The 27,404-nt window shown below is 44.1% G+C and overlaps 1 protein-coding gene across 3 annotated transcripts; it reads right to left on the reverse strand.

The window, feature by feature from the left end:
• Positions 1-1,486: 1,486 nt before the first annotated feature.
• Positions 1,487-26,231, reverse strand: tmod2 (tropomodulin 2). 3 transcript variants are annotated; one of them, XM_072717965.1, is made up of 10 exons: positions 26,206-26,231; positions 15,593-15,790; positions 15,046-15,202; positions 6,547-6,669; positions 5,586-5,660; positions 5,345-5,475; positions 5,144-5,251; positions 4,566-4,709; positions 4,335-4,479; positions 1,487-3,510 (listed from the first exon to the last, which is right to left on the reverse strand). In XM_072717965.1, exons 2-10 carry the CDS (start codon positions 15,716-15,718, stop codon positions 3,479-3,481), a joined length of 1,041 nt encoding a protein of 346 aa, XP_072574066.1. In that variant the 5' UTR covers positions 15,719-15,790; positions 26,206-26,231; the 3' UTR covers positions 1,487-3,478. The 3 variants fall into 3 exon arrangements, with proteins under 3 accessions (XP_072574066.1, XP_023669868.1, XP_072574067.1); XM_023814100.2 differs by lacking the exon at positions 26,206-26,231 and adding an exon at positions 21,020-21,163; XM_072717966.1 differs by lacking the exons at positions 1,487-3,510; positions 26,206-26,231 and adding exons at positions 3,743-4,196; positions 21,020-21,163.
• Positions 26,232-27,404: the final 1,173 nt, after the last annotated feature.

Raw genomic sequence — 27,404 nt, forward strand, 5'->3', positions numbered from 1 at the left:
TCGCTACTGAGTTTTGCGAAACAATGTATTACATGCCTAGACAAAAATGAGATAATTCACTGGTACAAATGGAATGTGTTAGTGGTGCCTGGCCAGCGTCTCCAGCACCTCCCACTGAACGAGAAAACACACATCGCACCTGATCACAGAAGAAGAGGAGGGAAGGAGGAGCCTCGGGGGAGATCCAGGACACACTGGAGAGATTATATCTCTTAGCTGGCCTGGGAATGGCTTGGGATTCCCCCGGTGGGGCTGGAGGAGGTGGCCGGTGAGTGGGAGATCAGGGCATCGCTGCTGAGACAGCTGCCCTCGCGACCCGACCCAACTTATTCAAGCGGTGGAAAATGGATGGAGAGATGGATGGATGGATAGACAGAGGGATGGACAAAAGAAGAGCTTGTAGTTTGGAATATGGGTGGCTGTTATGTCCTGATTACAGTTGTAAACCACTTCTGCGTGGACTCCTCTGCACGCTCACTCTGGGGGATGCGTTTACCTTTAGGTCCTTTACTTGTTCCTTTGTCTAATGCAGTTTATAGTTCGGATCAGTTTGCAATGGCGGGTAACTTACTGCGGAGATTCATGTGTGCTCAGATCAGCTACAGAAAAATTCCTCCACATCCTTAATCATTTCATTGCCCAGTTCTAGGGATGATGTCACCAGACACAGCAGTATAATCACACATTTTGTCAGGTGTATGACTGCTGCCCTATGATGATGTCACTGATTTACCTGCCAATACTGGAGTCATCTGTCTGAGGTTTGACAGCAGGAGCGGAGAGGCACTGGGAAACGCTCAAAGGTTCATGCCCCGAGTCTGCGGCCGGGGAAAGGGGGGGCTTGCTTCTATCACACCTGAGAAGAAGAAATGTGATTTCCAAACGGCCCAGTAACATATTCCAGTCCAGCCTCACCAGGTCCCAAGTTCCTTTGAATTCTGGAGCAGAGGGAAACTTTGTTATCTGCATTTAGCTCTAAAGGAACAGCTTCAAATGACTGAAGAGATCAGATCTGTTCACCGATCAATCTGAAGAGAGAGCTGCTTAGTGTAATTCCATGATTCCTACTTCCAGATGCTGCCAAAAACTACAGAGTCCCTTTTCTATGGCATGCCATCGCAGCAGGACAAAAATAACTACTCCAGATACATTTATTTTCCTAGAACATTATTTAAAAGCTTTGGTGTACCTGTATGTGTGAACACTGATTTTGTTTTTGCCTGTAACAAGCTAAACAGAGCTGTGGTTTTGTTTAGTATTAAACACACCAGATAAAGGCTAGAAAGCTGCTTGTCTAGTTAATAAAAAAAACTGATTGCACACTTTCGTTTGTACATAAATTACATATCATTACATCATCCAAAAGGCATGTATAAACAAATTAGAGTAGCTGGCTTCAGATATCTGGACCTAAGCATTTCAGGTCATATTCAGTTAATGCTGTGGAGAAACACACAGACACATACATACCAAATAAATGCAGAACTGTGATATGTAAAAACATTTATTGTTGGTTAAGTTTTATTTTAATAACAGTGCCATTGAACTATGTGGTAAATAATATTTCCTCTTTTTAAATCCGGACGTGGAGTATACCCTTACGCAGAATCTCAGCAGTCACTTTAGTCATTCACGTCAGAGAACGAGTCTCAAAAACTGTTTCACCAGAGATGGATATATTCATAATACACCTAACATTACAGGGCATTCACACGCAGAACCCAGGACCAGTACGTTTTCAAGACATAGTACTAACCATTACCAGGAGGTCTGATTACACCATCCTGAAAGTGACAGAATCAAGGCTTCTTTGCAAAAAACATTTGAAAAAAGCACAATTAAAACTCGTTAAACATGAAGAGTTCATAGAGGTCTGTGAAAAGTTCCACAGAGAACACACAATGGACTGCCCATGTGACTTGGTCCCGGTGCCCAACCTCAAAGCATGCAGATGGATGCTTATGTAATCCAGTTGTGTGTTTAAAAGCTCTACAACATGCTGTGAGCTCTTATGAAATGAGTCCACCACTATTACATGCCAGTGGCCTTGGCTTTGACTTCAGGACGTCAGAGCCGCTTGGTAAGCACTGGAGTGGAACATTTCACCCAATGCATCAGAAGGCCGCGGGCATTTTCTGAGTATAATGTACAATATACAACATCGTTCAGGGTACGTCAAGAACCACAGATACACAACGTTCCTGTAGAAGCACAAGTCACACCACGGCAACTGGGCTCCCCACAGAACTTGAGATAAAAACAGAGAGATTCTCCTTTGACTGCTTTTTTAAAAGTCTATATATATATTTATATATTTATATATGTTCAATAAAAGGTTGAAATACAGTAACGGGGTCTTGGAGTGAGGTGTGAATGTTAAAACTGGGGTCTTTGGCATGCCATTATAAAAAGCAACAAAGCTGCATTTTCCAGATAAACCGACCTCATATTAATATTTCATGGCCGATGCCTACTAAAAGTGTGGGATTTTTAAAGAGACCTTCAACAGGAAAAACATAAAATTTTCTGCTGCTGCTGCTGATCTAGATCCCCTTTTCTACGGCTGCGTAAAAACAAAGGCTAGAATGTCCTGGAACGGTGAGCGGAAAAGAAAAAAAAAAAAAAAGTTGTTTGTTTGGACACTCCTATAACTTCTTAATGTTATTTACACACTGTGGCTGAGAGGGATGTTTTATACAGTACAGTGCTGTGCTGCTCACACATCATAGCTAGACAGGCAAGACACCAGCCACCCCACAGTGAGCAGGAGAATGTATTCACAGCATGATGAAGGCAGTGTAATGGTGTGTGTGTGTGTGTGTGTGTGTGTGTGTTTTCGTCACCTCCTGTACCCTCCATGACTGGCACCCTAACCTCGCCAGGGGGAGCAGGTGATGCTCAGCTCTCTTTAAACAGTGATGCACTTCCGGAGCCAATTGTCAGACAGGACTGTTGAGTCTTATTTAGATCACAAACACATGAGTGTGTGTGAGAATGTGTGGCCTTCGAGGACGATGAACGCCGTGCCTTCTTCATAATCTACGCTTTGCTGCCTTGTGAGCTTTCAGACTTATTTTTTCTTTTCTGCCTTAGGGACTTTCAGCACGTTCACGTCGGTTTTCTTGAGGAGGAAAACCCCAGAGGAATTGTGTGCGAGACGCCAGTTACTACCGTATTTACTGTGGTTACTTTTCTTTCAGAGGAGAGAGGCGGCTGCAATTCAAGAGGTAAGAGAGAAACAGAGTTCAACTGAAAATCACTAACTATCTTTTTTTTAAACGACCGTAAAATAACAATGACTATAATAATAACACCAGTATTGACATTAATGGAGAGGGCTATTCCAGTCATGTCCCTTCTTCCCAGATAGGTGCTCGTTGAAGATGCTGTGCCCCATCTTTTGGCACGAGACTTTGCAGTACAGCTGGAGTTATTCCACAGTGGACCTTTTGGCACTTGGCGGGCGGGCACTGGGTCCCTACGCGTCCCCCTCCACTCGCTTCCTGCGGACTGGACAAAGCGGCACAAGTGGGAGGTGAGAGCGCCGCCCTGGAGGATGTCCCAGGGAAGATATGCCCACACGGCACATTAGTGATGGACAAAATGATACTTCATGAACTGCTTACTGTATTTCTTGACCCCACTGGATGGAGCTCTCGCGAAAAAAAAAAAAAAGGCATAAAGCATGCCCCAAAGCAAACCAAGAGCGCCATCTAATGGGGTCAAAAAATACAACAAATGGTTCATGAAATGTCATTTTGTCCATCACTACAGCATACCCAAACTGCACGCGCACACACGTGCAGACACATGCGCTACAGCATATGCACGTTCAAGGTCCACAGAAAGCGCAATCAGTCGATTAAAATGCAGTTAGATTGGACACTCGCTTAGCAGATCACGTGTGGATAAAGGTACGTGCTGTAAGCGTGAGGAACACACAGACAAGGAGGAAACGGGGAGCATGGTGTTATGGGAAAGAAGACGTCAACACCAAAACAAATGAAAAAAATAAATACGACAGAAGGTGTGGAGACCTTTGGAGAGAGACTGCGATCTTAGGCCAGACCGCCTGCACTGATAGGAAAGGTCTTTGCGAAGGAGAGGCCAGGCACTCCACTCAGGAGAGGAGTACTCGCTTCACAGCCCGGCTCGAAGACAGACAGATTACCGCATCAGCTGAGGCCGGTAAGGACCTTATGTGAAGCATGAGAATTGAATATGAAATGAATGAAAGCAGTGGAAAATACACGACTCATATAGAGGCAGAGGGACCAGCGGGAGCCCTGAGAGGTGCCGCTGCATCGTACACGCCAGGACCCGCCGGTACTTACCCAGGTCGTTGTTTTTGGTGATGGCGGCAGCGGCCCTGGCTCTCGGACCCTGCTGGGTGAAGTGGTACCCAAACTTCACGATGCTATTGTTGCTCTCCAGCATCTTGGCTATCTCCATCTCTGCCTTGGTGCCCAGCTGTTGTCTCTATGGCAACAAGAGGAGGGAGGGAGTGTTACGGCCCACGTTGATGACCCACCGGGCCGCCTAGGTGCAGGGCCGCCGCCCCCTACCTGGTTGTCAATCTTGATCTCTGTCAGCGTGTCGTTATCTTGCAGAGTGTCCACCAGCGCCTGGATGCCTGTGCTGGTGATGAAGTTGGACTCTAAGTTGAGGCTCTTCAGACTCCTGTTTTCTCTCAGCATGTCTGCGAAGGCCTGTGGACAGCACCCGAGAGACATGATTTGAGCTCTTTTTTGAACAGAGAGCACCATCTAGTGGGGTCAGAAAATACAGCAAATGGTTCATGAAGTGTCATTTTGTCCATCACTAGGGTTTCGCAATATGAAAGATACTACATTTGATACTTGGTAACAGTGAGCCTGGACCCCATCCCTGAAGGCCTATCCATTACAAGGCACACACATAAGTTTATACAGTACAAGCAATTTACAGACATCAGTCCACTTAACCACATATTTGGTCTGCGGGGGGGGGGGGGGCACACCCAGAGGTCAGAGGGATCCTGTGGGAGCTCATGTAGCTCTAAACATGGCACTTTGGGGCAGGTATCGACACCCCAAGTCTGGAGGTGAGAGGTTCAGTGCTGTTCAGGGGTCCGTTTTCGTAAGGCCTTGCCCCGGATGCTCACCACAGCGACGGGGTCATTGCTGCGTGTTGCTGCCAGGCTGAACTTCTTCACGTGTGTGTTCTTCTCCATTGCCTTGGCGAAGTCCTTCAGCGTCGGGATAGGAACATTCTGGAGGGTGGTGAAAAGAAGCACATTGAGATCTGGTTTGGTTTCTGGGCCAGTCTCTGCCTTTTCAAACCTCCCATAGCTGCCGCACGGCACCTTGATGTTGTTCAGGTTGACCTCTGTCAGAGAGGCATCATTGGACCGGATCTTCTGCAGGGTCTCCTCCACGTTCGTGGGGTTGGGCGGCTCATCGAAAATCGGTTTGACCTTCTCTCCTTTAACGACGTCTGTCAGATGGCATGGGGAGCAGAACCGAGAAATTTGCAACTCTCAACACAGCAGGTCTAATACAGACAACAATAATAATGAAATGTGGGCCTCGGTCTTTGATACTAACTGCTGTAGGCCTCTTTACTGCCGTTCCCATCGTAGCTCTGCGTGCTGGTCACCAGCGTGTGCACACCCAGGATCGCTGAAACGCAACAAGGCATGCCGTGTCAGTCAACCATGGGACACAACCGTCAAGTTCTCAATGCACAATCAGCTCAAGACCTACGGCTGAACCTGTAACCACAGCGACCAGCAGCGGAGGCTTACGTCCGCTCTCCTGAGCGGGATTCCCAAAGGCGCCAGAGAGGTCCCCACACCCCACAACAGGAAGCCGGTTTCTCACATTAAATCGCTACGAGTTTCGCTGATAGTAAACTGACACAGGCGAAAATTTGGCCCGGCTGCCATTTTCTCCATTTGCCTGTTAAGATGGAAACTCCTGAAACGAGTCCAAGGCTGAATCGTCAGCAGCAATGGAGGCCGTCTGGAACCACTTTTCATGCTCGCTCAGGGACTCTGAGCCTGAGATTCATTAAGAACAGTGACAGGCGGGGCCCAACATGGGGCTAACTCAATTCAGAACCAGCAACAATGACCATCACTGAGTAATTAGATATTTAGATGACTTTACCTTTCAGACAGACTAGGTACATCCCCAATGCCAAGCACTTTTCAAGGGAAAAGGACCTAATTCTATTGCTAGCTGCGGTGTCACAGAGGGCTCGGTAATTGTGAGCGGACACCTTCTGTTGCTGGCTCTGGCTTTGGCAGTCAGACGGACTGAGTAGTGTCTGCTGTTTTATTCCTATTTTTTATTCTCCACAGTGCTGAAATTGGCCACAAAAACAGCAGCTAGACACAGCTGCATTATAACCGACCAAAACAAAAGATGCATTATCCAGAGTGGTCCACAGTAAAGTCCAACAATCCAATGCTCACGCAGGTCGTGAAAGCAAGACCCCCGAAAATTAACTGAAGCTCTTTATTTCGGTTTTCTCTCAAAACACCTTAAAAGATTTGTCTTTTACCTGCCAGGTCACAGAGCTCGGTGTCTGTGGCACTGGAAAGGGCTTCTTCCAGTTCCGGGTCAAGGGTCGTCACTTCTTCTTTGCGCATTTCCACAGGCTTTTGTCTTGGTATCCACACCTTTCCTGGAAAAGCCAGACGAGCAAGGAGGATCAGGAAGACACCCAGATAAACATCTGACACTATTTCACCATTTCCACACGATTAAATGAAATGAAATGACATCACATTAACCGTCAGGTTCAGGAGCATCTCCATAGTGTAGTTATGGTAAAACATTTTTTCTTGTGATGTAACTGAAATGCCTGCCTATTCTGTCGTCCCGAGCTGGCTGTGAAGGTAATTATGCACACACATCTCCCTAGAATCAGCAGGAGCTTGAGCGTAATCATAATAACTGCAAATGATTAAATCTGAATAAGATGCTATTTACTGACATACTGCCCTAATTTCAAACACAAGGTTACCACCAAGGTGGAGTGGCTTTTGCACGTCTGTGTCATACACAAATCTCACAACACAGAGACACAAGACTCAATGTTTCATAGTAAGACACTGAGACACGACACAGGACTTCTGCATCTTTCAACTTAAGGTAAATATCAAAGAAAGTGCAATTTAGCTTAAGAATGGAAAGAAAATGTAGGCTAAAACTATCGCATACACAATGATAGTTTATTTTGTGTATAAATACATACATATATATACGGTATATATATATATATATATATATATATATATATATATATATATATATATATATATATATACACACACACACACACACACACACACACACACACACATTTATATAGTTTAATAAATGTATATATTTTAATTGCATTCATGATTCACAAATTCAGTTTGTATTTTTCCTTGAATTTCCTGTATGCCCTTCAAACCTGGTCCATCCACCTGCATCTCCTGAAATGTTCTCACTGTTAGGGATGATTGATTATGGCCATTATAACTACGCATTCCCTTATCACAGCTGTCAAGGACACACCTGGGCAAACCACCACTGCCTCGCTGATACCCGATATAAATGCAGCCGACACCCCAGCATGCACTCACTGCTTCACAGGCTGCTTGTAAGCAGGATTAGAACTGCCAATTAGCGGTTCTTTAACTGGCATGATGTCGCAGGAAAAAAAAAAAACAAAGAGCTTGATATATCTTATAGACACCGGCAACAAGGATCACACATGAGTCACGACCGCAAAGTCTGCAAGTGTGGGGTGTAAAAGTGCCTGATGCTGAGGGCAGGTTGGGGTCACAGGCGGGCGTCATGCAGTGCCCATGACCCAGTTCAGCGCTATAGGGACTAATGTGCACATCAATAATGCATTGTCACTGCAAGCAAGAGCGTCACACGCCTTTCTGAAAGGTACATTGCACCTCACTTGCGTCTTCTGCCATTCTTGTACTTAGACTCACTATTTGGCTCTGCTCATTCTCGGGGGGCTCAGGGAGAGCGACTAGACCCTCAGACCGTGCTTTCCATCTGTCCTTCCGTTCTTAAAGAGCTTATAACAGTCTGCCAAAGAGCTTTATCAGGAAATCACTTAACAAAAGAGTGGAAAGAGGCTTCAGGGCATGTCACCATTCCACACTACAGTATTCACAGCCAGGCAAATGAGTCACTCATTCCAGCAATAAATGATTCACAAAAAGCAACAAGAACACAACACAACTGGACTATTGCTAAACAATACTGACCTGTTTCATAGCATGACAACACAGGCTTTAAAATGGGATAAAAATTGCATGTATTTTTATTCTGTTTTTTTTTCAACCCTAGATTAGTTACATACATCGTGTATTGCACGTAACTTTCTATACTTTGCCTCCTTCAGCTGATATTAGTCGCAGAGGCCAACCCTAACCCTCAGATACGGTTCACGCCTTCTGCCAAATTGGCAGCTTTGGTGAGCTGGTTTCAATGAGACTTGCAGTGCCTGTCCCAGCGCCTGTCCCCCGTCACGGTGCATTCTGTAATGCCGTCATACATGTTGTTATTGAATGACACAAGCCAATAAACCCTTCAGCTTGATGAGTGTGTTGTCAATTTCATTACCAAAGCCTGGTGAACAGTAGGTGGCACTGTAGAGCAGAGTTAGAGGAACCCAGAGATCTAACCTCCTTGCTGTAGGCAACAAGCCAGTCCTTGAACCTCCTCACCAAAGACGGCCAATATAACACAGTGAAGATGGACTCGGATCCACCGTAGGCGGATAGCTTGGCTGGAAAGAACATGCTGACCTTCTATACTGGATAGGATTCCCAAAACATAGTTAACCTCTAATATATTTCTCAGCGACCAGTGTTGTCTGTGTGTCTGCTTTTCCACAAAGCGACACTGAGCTGACGACAGCACATGCTACGCTGGAATTAGCAAAGCAGGATCAAATCAGCACCAATTCCCAAAGTGTCTCCACTGGACAGCGGCGTCTCACAGGAATAGATAACGATCTTAATCGCTTCAAGAGAATTTAAAAAATCAACACATGAATCGTTGCATAATTTATAGGTTGCAACAGAAATACATTCTATACGTATCACATTCTAGCATTATTATCTTTCACATGAGTAAATTACGAGATCCACTTTCAGGGAATTTCAAGAAATGATAAACTCATAAATATTGACTTCAAAATATGTTCAGAGAAAGTATCTAGCGAAATACCCCCCAGCCACAGGTGAGGCGGCCTGGTCAGGCGTGACTGCTGCACCCCACTCAGGTCGCTGCTCTGATTCTGGCTTGGAGAGTATAGGTTTTCCAGATTTCCCACTTGGGATCAATAATACAGGACTGTTAACCAACATTACAGCGTGGATTTATAATTATTTTTAATAATGATGGCATGTATAAAAAAAAAAAAGGAAAAAAAAACACTGGGAAAGGGGGAAAAAAAAAAACACAGGAAGCTTAATTGCCCCCCCTTCCCAAAAACCAGAGAGAGACAGACATAAAATGCACAGGAAAGTGCCTGATACAGATTTAAATGAGCACTTATGCTGCTTATTTACCCCCCACGCCCAACCCTGACCTCCTGCCCATGTGTCATGTAAGTTATAGACCCTGTCGTACAAACACAGCTCCCCGCAGGAGTTCACAGTCCCCAATACAGAATCGTGGCATCAGGAAGCTCACCGCAGCCTCCACAGACACGCCAGCTCGGCGTTCCCATCGTTAGCATCCAGCAATCCGTCACCACGGTGACCTCCAGAGGCCCCTCAGGAAAACAAATTGATCACAATGACAGAGCTCATTCAGAGATAAAGAGCTCACTCACAGGAAGAGGGTCTTTGTACTTTGGAGGGGACAAATCTTTCTCCACCACTCTGATTCTGAAATGCTAACGGGACGTGGAGGCTTAAAATCCGACAGCTTCAAAGTCACCAACGGGAGAAGGAAATAAAACAACAATTTCTGGTCTCTTGTTTTTTTTGATTGATTAGTCTACCGCAATCCTGAGAATAGCATGCATTACTCAACTCGTTTTATAGTTGTTTGATTATCTCTTGATTAATCAGGAAATCACATTTCATTGGTTAGCCTCGATCGACATACACGTTTCTTATTGGTTCCCTTGACTAAGCATCCTCCCAATGACAACCCATGAGTCCTTGATTACCACCAATCAATGTTTCTGTAACCTATGACTTATTTTTCTGTTGTTTTCCGTTAATCAACTAGCTACCCGTCACATCCTGTGCCAGTCTACCATCCTGTGTCACAGGTACCCCAACCTTGGTCACCCGTGTAACTATCAGCACTCCTCAAAACACTGAACTACTGAAGATTTCTCCATAACTACTGAAACTTATATGAAACTGCTACTAGCACTAAGGAATGTAATGGATTTTAAATGTTTATCTCACAGAGGTGAGGATGTCCCCACAGATATGGTGACCCTTGGAAGCATTGCCATGGAAACCGACAGTTCGGTTTATCACCTAAAAACACAATCATGAACGGGAGAGCCAGAAAACTATTGTGCAGCTGCAACAAACTTGAAAAACAGGCCCCACCCCTTCTCCCCCCACAGAAGAGGCCATGTGATGAGGGCCCAGCCGAGGGACGGGCGCGGTGGGACCCAGCCCCTCCTGCGGCTATCGGCGCTCTTCCTGTGGGGCTCCCTGATGCAGCCCAGCCCTGAGGAGAGCCCAGATGGCCCAAGCACTGAGGCCAGAGCACAGCTCCAGGAAGAGAAGCAGGCCTGGGGAACCAGCGAGCAGTAACTGCACCACTAGCACTGGGTCACCGATGGCTAAAGCCCAACAGCTAATTCAATCTGGTTAATAGACACTATACTAAACTCTTACCGAATTTTACCCCCTCATAATCTTATCAATCCTATCCTTGTGCCCTGTGCTGGAATAGGTTCCAGACCCCTGACCATAAGTGGTTATCGGATGGATGGAAGGATGGATAGATGGATTAGATAGATAGAATAGATGGAACAGATAGACAGATGGGACAGATGAGATAGATAGATAGATAGATAGACAGACAGATAGACAGACAGACACGGACAGCCGATAAACACCCCTATAGCTGTATTTGGTTTTTAGCCAGGCATGACTTTCCTGGTAAAAGTCCCTACTGTCACGCACACACTCTTCTCTAATGAGTTAGTATGTTGGATGCGTTTCCAGCAACTGATCTGAGTTCGGTGCAACAGAAGACACAGTCTTGGTCTTATCAACTACTCTCTCCAGTGTTGGTGTAACTTACTGGGAAACTAAAATGTTCTCAAACTGCTGATTATTACTGGTTGTAACCAACTCACAGTCACAATTAGCATAATCTTTTCCGTGGTGAACATCTACATGTGAATTTAGGTTGTGCCCGCGTCAATAAATGCATTCAGACGTTTCATTGTGCACACCGAACAGTACAAGACAAATTCATGTACAGTTATGGCTCTAAATGGTAGGTGGATGGATGGATATGACAGTATCAGAAACAAAAGGCTACAATGTAATGGAAAAAAAAGTAAGTCACGCGAACACATTTCAGCTTTCGTCGTCAGGAGAGGAACTTCCCCGTGGCGGCCCACCGGCCCACTGGACACTCCATCCCAGGTTCAAAGGTTTCACTGGCAGCTGCCTGACCACCTCCGGCTTCCAGACACGCAGCTGACAAACATCTGGAAGGACCTAGAGGGCTCACATTAAGAACCTCCGCAGGTCCATTTCAGCATCCTATGCTCTGTACTCTGAGGCACCAGCATGAGTACGCAGCTTCTCACCATAATGAAAGGACAATGCTTTCCAGTTCTATGATATTTCTAAGACGAATTAACCATAGAAACAATTACCCTGTATTAACACATGGGGATGTATCTGCAGGCTCTCCTGCTCCTGCACCCCCCCAGCAATGGGTACTGACACCCCGGTCCAGATCTAAGGAGATTCAGAACAGCATTCATTACGTGTCTCTGGGTCAGCTGGGTCGAGCAGAACAGTCGTAGTTTCACTGTTCCATCACCAAAGGCTACTTTTCTGCAAGGCTGGAGCTCATTAACGTTAAGCCTGATATCATGGAAAATAACGCAGCAGCGGAGCACTGGAGGTACGGACTGTGTCACGCCTATGTTCGCCGTCTCTAGCGTGTGCAGCCTGCCCCCTGTTCATATCCCACGGGACCAGCGCTCACGGCTTAGGAATTCCTTTGGAAAGCCTCCAAACAGAAAACTCTTAAACTGGGAGATTTAAGGCTTTTCTTTCAAACTCACCCAACCCCCACCCTGGACCATCGCTGCCCCCGACTACACCACCCGAGGCCTCTGAAGCTGCAAACCGTGCAGCCACTGGGGAAAGCCTGTTACACAATGGGGGGGGGGAGACCCCTGTGATTTGAGGTCCCTCGTTTTAAAGAACACCAAGTTAAACAGCCTCCGCCTCAGACAATTTGACTGCAAGTAAGCAGAGTAGCCAAGTATTAATGGCAGCAGCTGGCAAGCTGAGAGGATCATTAGGCAGCTTAAATAAATAAAAAGGTACATTTACAGCAGTCTGGGATGCAGGCAGATATTAAAGAAATTCACAGATACATTTATTGGAAATGACGTGCATTCAAGGATCATAACATCACCCTGGCTGAAGACGAGAGAGCATTTTGCCATCTGATTCAGGTACAGGGTTCAGCTAGCTAGCTGCCCAGCCCTCTACCTGATGGAATAAGCTATATATTTATTAATATGTATAAGTGTAACCCCAGCGGCACCATAGGCACACCTCCGTCACTCCTGCACTCACTCTCACGGCCGTTCTGGAGTAAACGGCTGATTCCTCCTGACTGAACACGCCACGGGTAACAAATTGCTGTAAGGACCCTCTCAGATTACTGAAGTGCTACCAGTTTCTCTCACAGTGAACTTTTGTTTAACTTAAACAGTACAGCTTGCAATTTCCTGAGAAAGTAAATGAACAGAATAGAACAAATCGGATAGCGTAAAGCTTCAGACTCCATCATAAACTTGGTACCCGCAATCGAAGATCATATAATCTTAGATAAGTAATTAGATTTAGTAAGTCAGAATATTTTAATTTTATACCAAATAAGGAATAAAAATTTAATCTGGAGGAGACCCACCTCTAATGGTTTGGCTGTTGGGGTTGCCCCTGAACTACTGAATGGGGACCATACTATTCCTCATCATTAATTACGGGATTTCTCCTGAAAACTTTAGGAGCTTTATTTTGGTTTTTAGTTTAGTGGGGTCTTTTGTGGACTTCTATGAGAAAAGTTTTGGTCAAAATGTCTAAATCTGGACTTTTCTCAATAGATAATCTCAGTGCCATTTTAGAAAGACGTGGTGACAAGGCACAGGCTGGCAAAAAGCATAGGAAATATCCTTTATTTTTGGTGAAAAATAAAATATTTCAATTCGACATTTTTGGACAGAGAAATGATAAGTTGAACCTGATGTGTTTTGGGCCAGTTCTATACGCTTTCCTCCAGTAAAAGCGCCAGAGTGCCAGAACTTGCTTAAAACTGAAATGTTTCCTTTTGAAAATCCCAGAGCCCGTTCTTCTTCCTGGTTACTCTCTAAGATTTGTCGGGGCTGATAGCTGACATGACGCTGTGCTCCGCAGCGCAAGTTATGTAACGAGTTCTTACGGAGAGCGTGGAAAGTCTATGCTGCCTCTCTGCCTCCTTTTGTTCTACCCGTCTGCATGAGCTACCAGGCCACATGACTCCCCTCCAGTTCATTCTGATCGCAGAAAGCAGACACAACAAGCCAAACCCAGCAGCTGCTGAAGACGCTGTGGACGGCACAAATCCTGAGACAGACCAACACAAACCATACAGGCTACTTTACTTTCCAGTATGATGAAGACCAGTACAGCAGTGTTAGACATAGAAAAACCACAGCAGGGGCCCTGTGCTAAAAACCACAGTTTCATTGTTCTCATCCCTTTACACTGATGCTCTGTGTGACAGGCGGTGACCCTTGATTGACCCTGCAGTGCATTTTTAGTAACAGCTCCACCCAAACAAGCCTGCTCCACCCAAGAAATTGACTCACTGATCCATGGCCACCAAAACACACAAACAAAGCCTTGATGGTGCACAGCAGATTCATCTAAACCCATGCAGCACAGAGAGCTCACCCGGCCCCACGCTGTGCAGTGCAGAGAGCTCACCCGGCCCCACGCTGTGCAGTGCAGAGAGCTCACCCGGCCCCACGCTGTGCAGCGCAGAGAGCTCACCCGGCCCCACGCTGTGCAGCGCAGAGAGCTCACCCGGCCCCACGCTGTGCAGCACAGAGAGCTCACCCGGCCCCACGCTGTGCAGTGCAGAGAGCTCACCCGGCCCCACGCTGTGCAGCACAGAGAGCTCACCCGGCCCCACGCTGTGCAGTGCAGAGAACTCGCCCGGCCCCACGCTGTGCAGTGCAGAGAGCTCGCCCGGCCCCATGCAGTGCAGTGCAGAGAGCTCGCTTGGCCAGGTCCCGCACAGCACAGAGAGCTCGCCCGGCCCCACGCAGTGCAGTGCAGAGAGCTCGCTCGGCCCCACGCAGTGCAGTGCAGAGAACTCGCCCGGCCCCACGCTGTGCAGTGCAGAGAACTCGCCCGGCCCCACGCTGTGCAGTGCAGAGAGCTCGCCCGGCCCCATGCAGTGCAGTGCAGAGAGCTCGCTTGGCCAGGTCCCGCACAGCACAGAGAGCTCGCCCGGCCCCACGCAGTGCAGTGCAGAGAGCTCGCTCGGCCCCACGCAGTGCAGTGCAGAGAGCTCGCCCGGCCCCACGCAGTGCAGTGCAGAGAGCTCGCCCGACCCCACGCAGTGCAGTGCAGAGAGCTCGCCCGGCCCAGCCCCAGGCAACATAGTGTGGAGAACTTGCCCAACCCCACCCTACGCAGCGTGGAGAGCTCGCCTGGCCCGACCCCACGCAGTGTGGCGAGCTCACCCAGCCCCGACCCCATAATGTCCTGGCAAAGTGAAATCGCACTGCACGCTCCAGGAGGAAATTTCATTAATGACACACCTTTTTTCTCCCCAGTGAAAGGGACCACATCATCCCGGTCCTTATGCTCCATAGCTTCCTTTTCCAGGTATGACAGCAGCTTCTCTCTGTCGAAGGGACCCGTGGCAGATTTGGTGGTTTGGTCCTTCTGCCGCATGCCAGCTGGGAGCAGGGCATTCTGGGAAAGAGCAAATGCTAGATATATTATTTTCATGATATTTTTATCCTTCCATCACTGGCTATATGGCCTACTATTGTACAGTATTTTTAATCAAACTCCCTCTATACTGAAATCTACCTGCTTAGGATCACACTAAATTCATCTTTCTCCGGTCACATTCATATTACAGATCTTGATAAATAAAGATCCCTGAAGGAGTGTCTGCTAATAATTCAGCACGCAAGGTCTGCTGATCTTATTCTCAAGATTCAGGAGGTCCACTCCCACGGGTCAAGGGGGGGGGCACCTCCTGCGCCCTTCACTGCCTCCTAACCAGAATCAGCTCATTTACCCGTCAGTCACCATCCAGCCTCCAGTCTCCTACCCCCTCCTCTCCCTTACTCTCACCTCTGGGTCCATCTCCTCCAGAGCGCATTCCAGTTGCTTTAGCTCCTCTTCAGAGAGCTTGTTGAGGATCTCATCCTCGTCGATCTGTCGGTACTTCTCCAAGTCCTTCTTGAATGGCAGCGCCATGACTACAGAGGTTGTCTGCCGGGAAAGAGGCCGTCTTGCAGTTCCACACCAGTCAGTCCCGCCTCTAAGACACTGAAAGAATTACAGATGATGCACAATACAATCAATACCAATATTCATTACAGCATCGTTCCATCAAACGGAACAGTTACAGATCTCCACTGCCACCGGCTCCCTGAAACCTGCAGGTACCGCTTGTCTTTCTAAGGTACAGGTGACATACAAGTAGGACTTCATGAGAAGCATATTGTGACACCCAAAACTTAGTAATCTTTATAAATTCGGAATATCCTGATGTTTATTAAATGTCAGACTTTAAACTGCAAAAAGTACCACCACACCACCGACATCTTTTTACCTTGTTTACCCACAATATCCCCTCTTTTAAAAGATGCTGTGGTTGCTGATCTGTCCCTTTCTTCACCACCACTTCAGTGCTTATTGCTTCCATGATTTACCAAAACAGTAGCATGTGGCTCCGCTAACCGAGTTTAACATAAGGATACGTTGAATTTATACTGAGTACTAACTTTTGGGTGTTACAATGTGGCTCTCATTAATACTTTGGGCACATTACTAATCTGCTGACCAAATTGCAGATGTAAGTAAATGTCCATATAGTACCGAAAAGCCTGCGTCCATACAAATGTTTACGTCAGTCATCTGAAGCCCTGGTAATTATTGTGCATGTGCCACATAATTGCAGTGATATCATGCAGCCCTACACACAAGTCAAGTCACCACATAACACTTTGTTTAATTCAACTGAACACGTCCATAGGCTTATTCTATCACATTCACAGACACCAGCTTCCCAGATTGGTCTTGTCTTGCAGGAAAAGACTAGTGCTTTGTTTAAAAGGACACGTCCATCTCAGAAAGCCGACAGACATGGAACGCTCTCACCAAAGAGACATAGTGCTTTTAAAATGGGGGGGGGGTGGCTGTAACAGTGTCAGGGCCCCCTCTACATGAAGATGCAGAGTTACAGAGTTTCCTTATCAGCATACCACCTGACGCAGGAAGATGAAGGTCACCCCCGGAACCAACAACCAAAGTGCCTTCAACTCAAGCAGACGTGCTTTAAAATGCAAAAAAAAAGCTGCAATTTGGGTGGATAAAGAAACCGGTTCAGCATGTCGCTCTCCCACGACGCATGACCTAATTTTTCCATATCTTCATGTGGAGCACAACAGATGTGTGCGTTCTCAAGACAAAAGCAGACCATCCCTGACCCACTGAGGCAGGGATCTCGCGGAAGACGATGGACAGACCGAAGAGAGAAACCCTGGGGAAGCCTGCAGCTTGAGGTGGAACCCGTTAAGGCTGGTAATGCAGCTGAACGCAGCATGTCTACATGCATTATTCACATTGAACGGACACTAAATCTCAACTCGCATTAAGGGAAATGGAATATTGCTGGGAAATGTCTTCAGCATCAGAGAGCTGCGGTCAAAAAAATAAACAGAAGTGCAATTCCTTTATAAATAGTTTATTATCACCAAGCATAATGATTTTTGACTGTTCTAGAATAAGTAATGGATAAGAAACAAGAAAATGGATTGATATCAACAAATAATGCACAGATGGTGAATTCAGGACCATAATTTCAAACCTGCTGTATTGAATCATTGAACTATAAAAGAAATTCACTGTCTCTATCCCAGTCCTGAGTCACCATTTACAAGCTGGTTTCCACTCACATCCATTAAGGAACAGGACTGCACACAATTACTGAATAATTACATAACCACAGTCCATTTTACAGCCATTCAAGCAAATAACCTTTAAGTTCTGGAAATTGTTTAATTAGAATACAACACCAGACAAGGTCATATGCGTATAAATGGGTACTCCTAACGACCAAATCATGACCTTTAACTTCCCTTCATTAAGCAATGTATGAGGTTAAATCAAAAATAAAGCAAAGCAAATTACAGCCTAACCTTTTAAAAAGTGTCCTTAAATGTATTTCAAGAACGTTTAGATGATCAGCTGTGTAAAAACTGACAAGAATTACGAACATGACCCACTATATAAATGGATCACTCCCCGCTTGCCAGATGAATTTAGACCGGCCTAATCTACTAGGCCTGCTCACGGGTCACATTTCATCTAAGTCCTTTGATACTCTTGATACTTGATAAACAGAATATTTATATTTTATGCATATTCAAGAATTTTCTACAAAGTTTCTGTTCTGAGGATTAATTGACATTATGTTTAGGTCAGGTGGTCAGGTCATGCAATGCGACACTATCATTCTCCTTTGTAGGTGTATTGATGTGGCCAGACTTTTGACTGGTATTGTACTTCGTACAAAACTGTTACAGTAAATATATATTTGAAGGAAAATATTTATGAATCCAAATGACTGGTGAATCCAAACGAAGTGTTTCTCTTCTGGGCTAAGATCAAGAACAGCCCCCACATCCGTGTTGCATGACCTCCAGAAACTCAACGGATCAGGATGTTGATGGGAAAAATGGTGATGCTGTGTCGGAAGATAAGAAATCAAGCTGTCTACGCTGACTTTGGGCAAAAGGTTGAACAGAGTTCAGTTCTGTTGAGTATCTCATGCCATTGCACTCAGCCTACACCTCATTCAGTTACCAGGCCTGGAGGTCAAACAAAAGACATCCAAAATGACAGAGAGCTGTAACATTTGGCTTCTAAGCAGGGTGATTTTTGTCTATCCCAAGTTCTGTTTCTAAAGTCGCTATCTGAGATCTAAACATAGGACAGCATGAAAGTACGAGGAAACACTAGATTAAACACATGATTATATTAATGATAACAAAAGAAACAAAGTACATATACTAACTGGCAGTGTTGGGCATTTCAGGTCCAGAAGCTACAAATCCAGACCAAGATTTTGTTTTTTACCAAGCAGTTGAGCATAAAGAGTCACAGTCACAGAGCACTCAACTGATTGGGAGAGACAAAATCTTGGTCTGGATCTACAGCTTCTGGACCTGAAGTGCTCAACACTGATAACTGAATAGTGTTAAGTGAGTAACAACTGCTTCAACAACTGTTGTTACTTAACTGCAGAAGTAACAACACCGCATGAGGTGATTCAGAACTCAGAGGGGGAAACAGGAGAGTTATATTATCTGAGAAAAAAAAAGACTGTGGAGTCTTTTAGGTTATATCTAGGTTACATTTAAGTCCTCCAAAAACAACTCCAGAGAGAAGGTCGTTCATGCTTCTCATCCTCACTTTCTCACTGACTCCATAGCTTCTAGGATTTCTGGATTTTTTAAAAACAATGTCCAGCATTAACACCTGGATTTACGGTGACTTCAGACCCCTACAGAATAAACTCCACCTTCTTCTGCTCACATGTTCTGGTAAACCTGGTCAGGTGGCCAATGAGCAATGCCACTATGTCTGCAGTATTTACAAAGGCAGCAGTGCATTAACTTCCTTTAACTTGAGTCCTAGTCTCTATCTCGCTGCAATCGAGATGAAGAAATCGTTCCATCTGTTTAACAATGAGTCATGCAGGGCCCGCTTCCCCATAGGTCTCCTAGATGTTAGCTCAGAAGCACTCCTCCCAGGCAAGTCTTTACGAGCCTTCACCGAAGCTCCTCTCCCAGCAACACAGACAACCTGGTCACCCCTGGAAGAGAAGCTCTGAAGCTCAGCCCTGTGCTCGCAGTGGCACACAGAGCAGAACAAGACTGCAAAATGACGTCTTCTGACAGATGATGTCATATTTACACACACAACAAAAGCAATCGCCAGATCACGTCATGCTAATGCAGTGCCAATGCGCCAAACATGCTTAGTATAAACAGATACTCACCAGTTTAACCACAGCTCACCCCGAACTCAAGCCAAAACAATAGCTGCTCTACTAATTGCAACAAGGATAACGTCAAACTACTGAAATCAAAACATTTCCAATTATACTTCCGGCATACCATTTACAGCTATTAGTCATTTGTGTAATGAACATGGAGTTTAAGGAGTGATCAGATAATCATCAGCTTCATTAACCCACCCATGAAAAATATAATTATTCTATATAAATCGTAAAATACCTGTATTTCAGAATAAGGAAATATTCTTTATAAAAATATTAAATTTATGAACTGGTATTTTGTATATAATAAAACATATATGATCTGGAAAATCAATAGCTAAAAATAAACATGTTCAAATGTTCTTCTCTATTAAGATCACCAGTCAACGCTTTGCAGACTTTTTTACCTTTAAATACGCGTTAACTTTACGTATACGTCCAAACTTAAAAGAATGTGGTTATCTGAGTCAAAGCTTGATGGAATAGCAGAGAATGCATTAAATTACTATTACTTAAGCAAGCAACAAGCCCCATTTAGCCAATGAATGTCATATATCCAGACGATCGGGTTTTCTGATTTGTGTCACGGGGAGGGATTGGCACATAGTATACCACAACTTGCCCTTTCATTTTGTTTTGGATATTTGTTGACAAACAATTATCGCGTTCACGCTTTATACGGCGCTAGGTCCGGGTTCGCAAAAATGAAACTAAACGGGACAGAATGCGGCATGCGGTGAAGCATGGTGAACACACACCCTAAAGAGCACCAGGTCCACCATCAATGATAAATAAAAAAATCTATATGCTGGGAACACATGTTTCTTAAGCAGGACACCGCCAAGGTATTTCCTACACCCGACTGGACATGCCGGTTTGTGTATACAATAATAATAATAATATGAAGAAAGCGGAATAGCAGTTGACGGCAATAACCAAAACGACACGTTAGGACATCAACTTCCGAAGGAAACAGTCGCAGCGTGTGGTAGTTGTTAGGCAATAATTTATGGATGACAAATCATACATTTCAACTTAAAGTGTTCTATAAGCTGTTGACCTAGCTAAAGATCCGCAAACCGACCAGATGATTAGCAAAAAAAACCTATTTATAACTAGTTGTAGCTGGTAAAATTGATGGTAAGGTACGGATTACGATGACCAAAAATCAGAAATGTACGGTGACAGTTTTAGGCACACCAAGTAGCGCTATGTAGTGCAGTCATTATCTGCCGCCCATTGATTTCCTGATACAACCCATTTACCATGACTTGAAGACTTCACAGTACACTTAACCAAAAAACAATTCATAACGTATCACTTCACTTCATAATTAAATGCATTAGCCAACCAAATTATCTCCCTATGTCTGTCTATGTAAGACAACATGTAAAGTATATATCGAGCTAGCTGTGGCAATCTGTCTAAATTATTATAAAAACCCACATATAAAACAACTGCTAATTATTAGCAAATGTTTTATTTCTTACCAAACCGTAATGCGTCAAAGCGATATCAGGAGTTACCAGTGAACGATTATACGCGTTTTCTGCTTTTGGTCGCAATAAGTATCAGACTAATAGTAGAGCTGTATTTCCTACAGCTTCAGTCCCACACTGTCTCACCCCAAGGGCGGCAACACAGGAAGACAGATACTGGACAATACCACGTGTCACAGGTCGAATAGCCTGACGACAAAATCCACCAATGGAAGTGGCTTGTCCCGCCTTCGACATTTTCAGCATCAATCAGCAACACTGAAAATGCGGGAAGTGGACTTCATTGTGCAAAGATTTATGGGATTTGTTGTTCCGAAGGAGATTATTAGCGTAGCGTGTGGTTGAATATCTAATTATGGAGAGGTAATAAAACATCACGACAAATAAAATCTTGAATATGGAAACATCAGTACACTTTCGTATAAATGTCAAAAACATCCAAAACCTGATTGTTTTTGCTAACTTATTATATAGATATATTTACTTAGAAAAATTGTAATGTATAAATTAGTAACCACTTACAGGCAGAATTACTAAAATCTCGTTTCTGGCTTGTGCGGGTTGTTAGAATGTAATCTAAGGCAGATCAGTTCTCCAAAATGCCGGAATATATGTGTTTTAGTAACAAGTTGGTAACCTGTTTCCTTCAGTATAAAGCATTTGATTAACTAAAATTTAATTGTATAAAAAGTTTAAAGTAGCTTTTTTGGCTTGACTAACAGTAAATGAAGACACGTATATTAAAACAGTAAAATAGACTAAAAAGGTGGCAAACAGTGACTTAAGAATCAACTTTCCAACAAGGTTATAATTACATTCAGTGTATCCGCAGTAAAATTCAATCAATCCCAAATACAGGCTAATAAGTTAGCTCCTCTTACTGCCTTATCATATGAAGCAGCTTTTCCATCTCATGCTATTTTATATACAAACAACTCCAAGAACAAAATAACAATGATCTCCTGTCTCTTTCACTTTTCACATGTCTCATCACTGGAACCGGCTCCTGATCTTATAACTGGAAGCAGTTCTTGCATCTCATACTGTAGTGTAAACAGTGCCAGGCTCAACAGTACCAGGAACAAAATATTGACCAGTACTAAGCAGGACAAAAACAAAAAAGTGTACTAACTACACAGCCCAGTAGAATCACAAGTTTCATGTCTCTCTCAGAAATACTCTGTAGTGATTGTTCTAGATGTTTCCATCAATTGACAGCTCAAACATCATCTGGTGAAACAGTGCCCTGTGTACCATGGTTAACATATGGCTCTTTAAATCCCCGTGGTAACACAAACTCAGCTGGCTGGAGAATCAAAACTCCTTTATGTAGCTTGAGTTGCTAGGTGAACTCAAGAGACTAAGCAGACACTTTCCTAAAAACAGGGATGCTATTCTCCAAGCAGACATTTGCAGCAGTTACAGGGTCTCATTGAGTTGCAATTCATTTTGGTTGCTGAATTTCTAAATGAGTCAAAAAACAAAGTCAGTCATAATGGTTCCATTCTCATGTCACTAAAAGACCTCCACATGAACGTATTGTGTTAGAAAGTTTTTTTCCAGTTATAGAGGCTTGACTGTAGGGAAAGCAACAAAAAATTAAATCAGGACCATAATATGCCTTTGATGATGGTCCAGATCACTCACATTACTTACTGAATGGTGGCAGGAAGATGCACTGATGTACAAAAGGCTAATAATGAAGCTCTTGAGTAACAAAAAAAAAGTGTGGGAAGGATTTTTAAAAATGAACAATGAAAGGGTCTGCTACTTTTAATTGTCAGGTTTCCTGCATAAGGTGCCTGGTTCACCTCCAAGAAAGGAGCCCTGCTTCCTTAAGCAAGTACCAGAATTAACCAGAATTGCTTGAGGAAAACCTGACCAGGCATTCACATACTGTAGGTAGCCTGCTAATTTATCATGCATAAAGTATGACAATGTTTCCAGAATGAGCACTGTTTGGTGAAGGCTTCCCTCTGTATTGTATACAATGCTGCCAAGGTTCTTCACAACAGGCTCCTTCTCAGGCAGGAGGATGGAGTCCAGAAAGTCGCCTATTGTACTAAAATGGACAATGAGCTTCTCAAAATGATGTCTATTATGTTACTGGGTTACATCATTGACCAGGATGAATCTGAGTTGATCACAGATGAATTCAGCATCAGCCAGTTATCTTTTTGTGAGCCCTGGCTTCTCAAAAGCCCACTGTAGGTTACCATTTGAATATTCTATAAATTCAAATCAAAACTGATCATTTGAAACTAAAATACAATCAGAGCTCCGACATAGAGATTTTTAATTTTTTGCCAAGGGGCTGCTGAAATCATGCTGACAATGCTCTAGGGTGCTCTAGATTAGAAAGATCGACGTCGCCAGCCTCAGACTTTGCAGGAGGCTAATACTTACCAACACTTGTGAGAAGAACAAACTCAAGGTACTGTGTACTCGATTAAATGGTATTCCCTGAGTCTCTGCTTTAGGAGCCACTGGAAACTGGGAGTACTGTGTTATATGAAAGCCTCGCAATGAGAACAAGCCATCTCATCCTGAGAACCATCTGTTTGGCCTGCTGGTTCTGGGCGGAACATGTCATCAAGTGAAAGAAATAATGTAAACACAGTCTTCAGTGAGAAGCATGATGGCTATGCTTTTTTATTAGAGATCCCTATCAAGAGGTCACAGTCTTGCATGTTTGGGTTTAAAATACACAGGTTGGCTTTTTCCGATGGTCTTACATTTTAGATAATTGAGTGTGGGGCTGTTCCAAAATGTGCAGTGATGATGACTAGTGCAGGACAGACCCCCAGGACAGACTGTTTGCTGCCAAACTCATATGGCAGCTGACTTTCAATAGGACGCTAAAGGACAAACTGAAAGCAAGAGAGTGTCTGGCAAAGACGTGACGAGCCATGCAATTTCACGGGGAAGGACAAAGACGCTGAAAATGATACCGTTCAGTAACTGGATGATCCCAAAGCCCAGGGGTGTTCTAAAGATCAGTGCAGGGCTAACAAACAGCCACTTGTTCAGTAGACTATCTTCACCCATCACAGCCTAATTTTCATTAAGTGGCTGATTGCTGATAAATAAACATGCGGTTTCATTGGAATTAATAGGAATTTGTCACATTTTGTGGGGGTGTAAATCATTGGCCCTAAGGGGATTTGATTTTGATTATTTAGGGAACAAATCAATGTTTTGAAAATCTAAAGGAAATTTCTACCATGTGTTGTTTCAATTTATCAATTATTTTCATAACCCAATTTCAAACCTTTTTTAATGTGACTGAAAAAAATTCACAAATATGGCCATATAAAAATTACACACTATTAATCGACTACGACGAAAGTAGAATTTCAGAACATAATTTTAATTGTTATTATTACACAAGGAGAACAAGCCAGTGTAAAAAGTCAAAAAGGCCAACTAAAAACACACACATAAAGGAAGCCTGACCTGACTGGCTTTCATTTAGGACAATACCATCAATACCGGTCAATGCCCAGTACCATCAATAGCGATAACTGACTAACCTCTGAGCCATTTGCTGAGCAGGGATTGGCCAGATTTAATAATGAACAAGAAACACGGCGCAGGCTGGCATTTTTAGATCGTTTATAAACGATGAACATGCCAATGAAATCTCTCATTCTCCACTTCAGAAAATGTAGTTGCGTCTTTAGCTCTGGTGCTGCCGATTTGAATAACTGTGTAGTGAGAAAGCGTAAATACTGACTAGCAATAACGGCCAAGACTGACCCAATGGACCGATGCCGATATCTTGATTTATGATGAATATTCCAAGATGCCGCCATGCTAGCGGCAGCTTGCTGCAGTAGCTCCAGTCCCTTGTCTACTCACTGTATAAGATGTGCTTTTTAAACACTTTGCTGAACAAACCGATAAAGAAGGCTGGCTCTGTGCTGGTGAGTGCTCTGGAGCCCCTAGAGCTGGTTGCGGAGAGAAAGATGTTGCACAAGCTGCTCAGCATCATGGACAATACTATGCAGAACTTACACAATCTACTGGACAGCCAACAGAGTGATTTCAATCAGAGACTCCTTCAGTTCTGCTTCCTCCAGGTACTCTGATTTAAAACTAATTCCACACAATCCCAAGGCAGAGCAAGACAGGAGGTCATTCCTGCCCAAGGCAGTAACCATCTATAACCACTCCTCCCTCTGCTGGAAGAGGAGTCTCCAATGCACATTTACATTTCTTTTGCACACTAAGGTATTTTTGCGTATTTGTACATTTTGCATTTTTATACATTTAGCGTATTTTTACATACATATTTTTGTAATTTGGTGTTTTGTCTACGATTACGCCTGCCTTGTGTCTGTGTGTTCCTGTCATTTATGTAAATGGCTACTACAACACAAAAATTTACCCTCAAGGATAAATGAAGTAACCTAAATCTGAATCTTGCCTGATAGAGATATGTTAACTGAAATATTGTGCATCTCAAAAGCTAACATAACTTTTTTGCTTAGCTATTTAGCTACCTCAGAATCTTGACCATGACTACAATAGCTAGCAAGAAGAACAACTTTTTTGCACTACAAAAGAGGGACGTTTCCCAAAAGCATTATTGAACAAAGATTATCTTAACAATTACAGAGAGCGTTCTGTGCTACAAAACAGGTCAAGCTGCCCAAAAGTGTCCTAGAACAAAGACCATCAAGTAGTGCGTCCTTTATGAATATTAATGAGCCGTCCCCTGCTGTCCTATGTTTTGGAAATCCATGGGCTCACACTGCTACTTTGCGTGTTTACCTGCGGAACGTGAACACAACAGCATGTGACCCAGAAGCTGGGGTATCTTTCAGGAGGATTTTGCCCCCAAAATTGATTACAGCCTATTCTGATGTTATAGATCAATGCAGCTAAATCTCCACCTTAATAATTGCTTCATCATGATAAATTTTTACAATCTTTACACTTTACACAATTTTGGAGATCTTGAGGTATGAATCTGCTATCTCTCATTCCTTTGAACAAAATGCATGGCTTTCTCCTTGAAAATGACATTGCCAGTTCAATTCCATTTATTTAAGTAGGACAGGCTATCCTGCTCGGAGAAGGGGAGCTATCATTGTCTGTGTTAACAGTACACCCATCACTGCTGGTGAGTCAGATGGAGTAAGACCAGCTATGGACAAAAGAGACTCACTCACTTAGTCACTGGGGGTAGACGACACCCTGATGGACCTTCTGGACAGGCTGTCGGGAGACACAAGCAAAGCCGTCAATCACATGACCCAGGAAGCACAATAGGTTATTCAAAGTAAAGAGGGAAAGGTCTATATTGATGTTGATAAGAGACCAGCACTCCTTTACTCCTCTGCAGTCGGGCAGCTTCAGATAAAGTGTGAAGGTGGATGGTATGGTGACCTCACACCTGCATGGTTTTGGGATCTGCATGTTCTCTTTATCTTGAAGATTTTCTCCCGTAGTTCTAGGGCAGGAGTCTCCAACTACCGTCCAGTAGGTTTTCTATCCTACCTGGCTTCTGATGAGCCACACCTGTTCTCAGGTGAATACCAGGAACAGGTGTGGCTCATCAGAAGCCAAGTGAGACAGAAAACCTACTGGATAGTAGCTCTCCAGGACCGGAGTTGGAGACCCCTGTTCTAGGGTGTATCCCAGCCATTTGTCCTGTGCTGTCTGTCCCTGTTCCCAGGACCCTAACCAAGATAAGCAGTTAGAAGGCAGATGGAAAATGTAAAGGTTGCTTAAAGTAGCTTAATATATGAAAAGATGCAAAGAAATACAATTTGTATTATCAAAAACCTGGTAAATTAATGCAGTCCATTTGATCAAAGTAAAACCACCAGCTCTGTTCCATTCAAACGCATTCCTACCTTTCATTACACATAACACTGTTAGAAGAAGAAACTTTGCGACCCAGTAAATCATCTCCACACAGAAATGGAGAGGGTGACAAAGATATCTGGGCATATAATGAACAGCTATCAGTGGGGCAATTAGAAAACTGTAAGATCAAAAAATGACTTCAGGTCAAATCTCTGCTGGAAATGGACAACTTACATCCTGATGCTGCATATCTTTGCAAGAGGAAAAACATTCTCTTCCTTCTCCTATCTGCAGAACATACCTTCACATAAAGCTGGCATGAGAGTTTGGATGGCTATGGGGCAAATGGAAGGTTCCACCCTGCAGGCCATGGTAGAGGCCATTTAGAAGGCCTCGCTGGTCACCATCAGAGTCTCACCCAAGTACTAGGACAGCCCAAACTACAGGACTGGTACGGCACAGTCCTGGTAATCATCACCAATTGGACTGGTCCTGCTCTACATCTGAATGACTTTTAAGAACTGTTCACTGTTTGTGTGGTAATACAACTAAAGATTTA

This window comes from Paramormyrops kingsleyae, chromosome 11, assembly GCF_048594095.1.
Source record: "Paramormyrops kingsleyae isolate MSU_618 chromosome 11, PKINGS_0.4, whole genome shotgun sequence".
Classification (NCBI taxonomy): domain Eukaryota; kingdom Metazoa; phylum Chordata; class Actinopteri; order Osteoglossiformes; family Mormyridae; genus Paramormyrops; species Paramormyrops kingsleyae.

Bases quoted from the DNA above. Each gene is read 5' to 3' on its own strand.
- tmod2 (XM_072717965.1), bottom strand. From the start codon at position 15,718: ATGGCGCTGCCATTCAAGAAGGACTTGGAGAAGTACCGACAGATCGAC. The intron at 5,476-5,585 runs GTTAGTATCAAA...GCCATCTGACAG, and splicing joins CAGTAAAGAGGCCTACAGCA to ACGTCGTTAAAGGAGAGAAG. The intron at 5,252-5,344 runs GTGCCGTGCGGC...ACCACCCTCCAG, and splicing joins TCAACCTGAACAACATCAAG to AATGTTCCTATCCCGACGCT.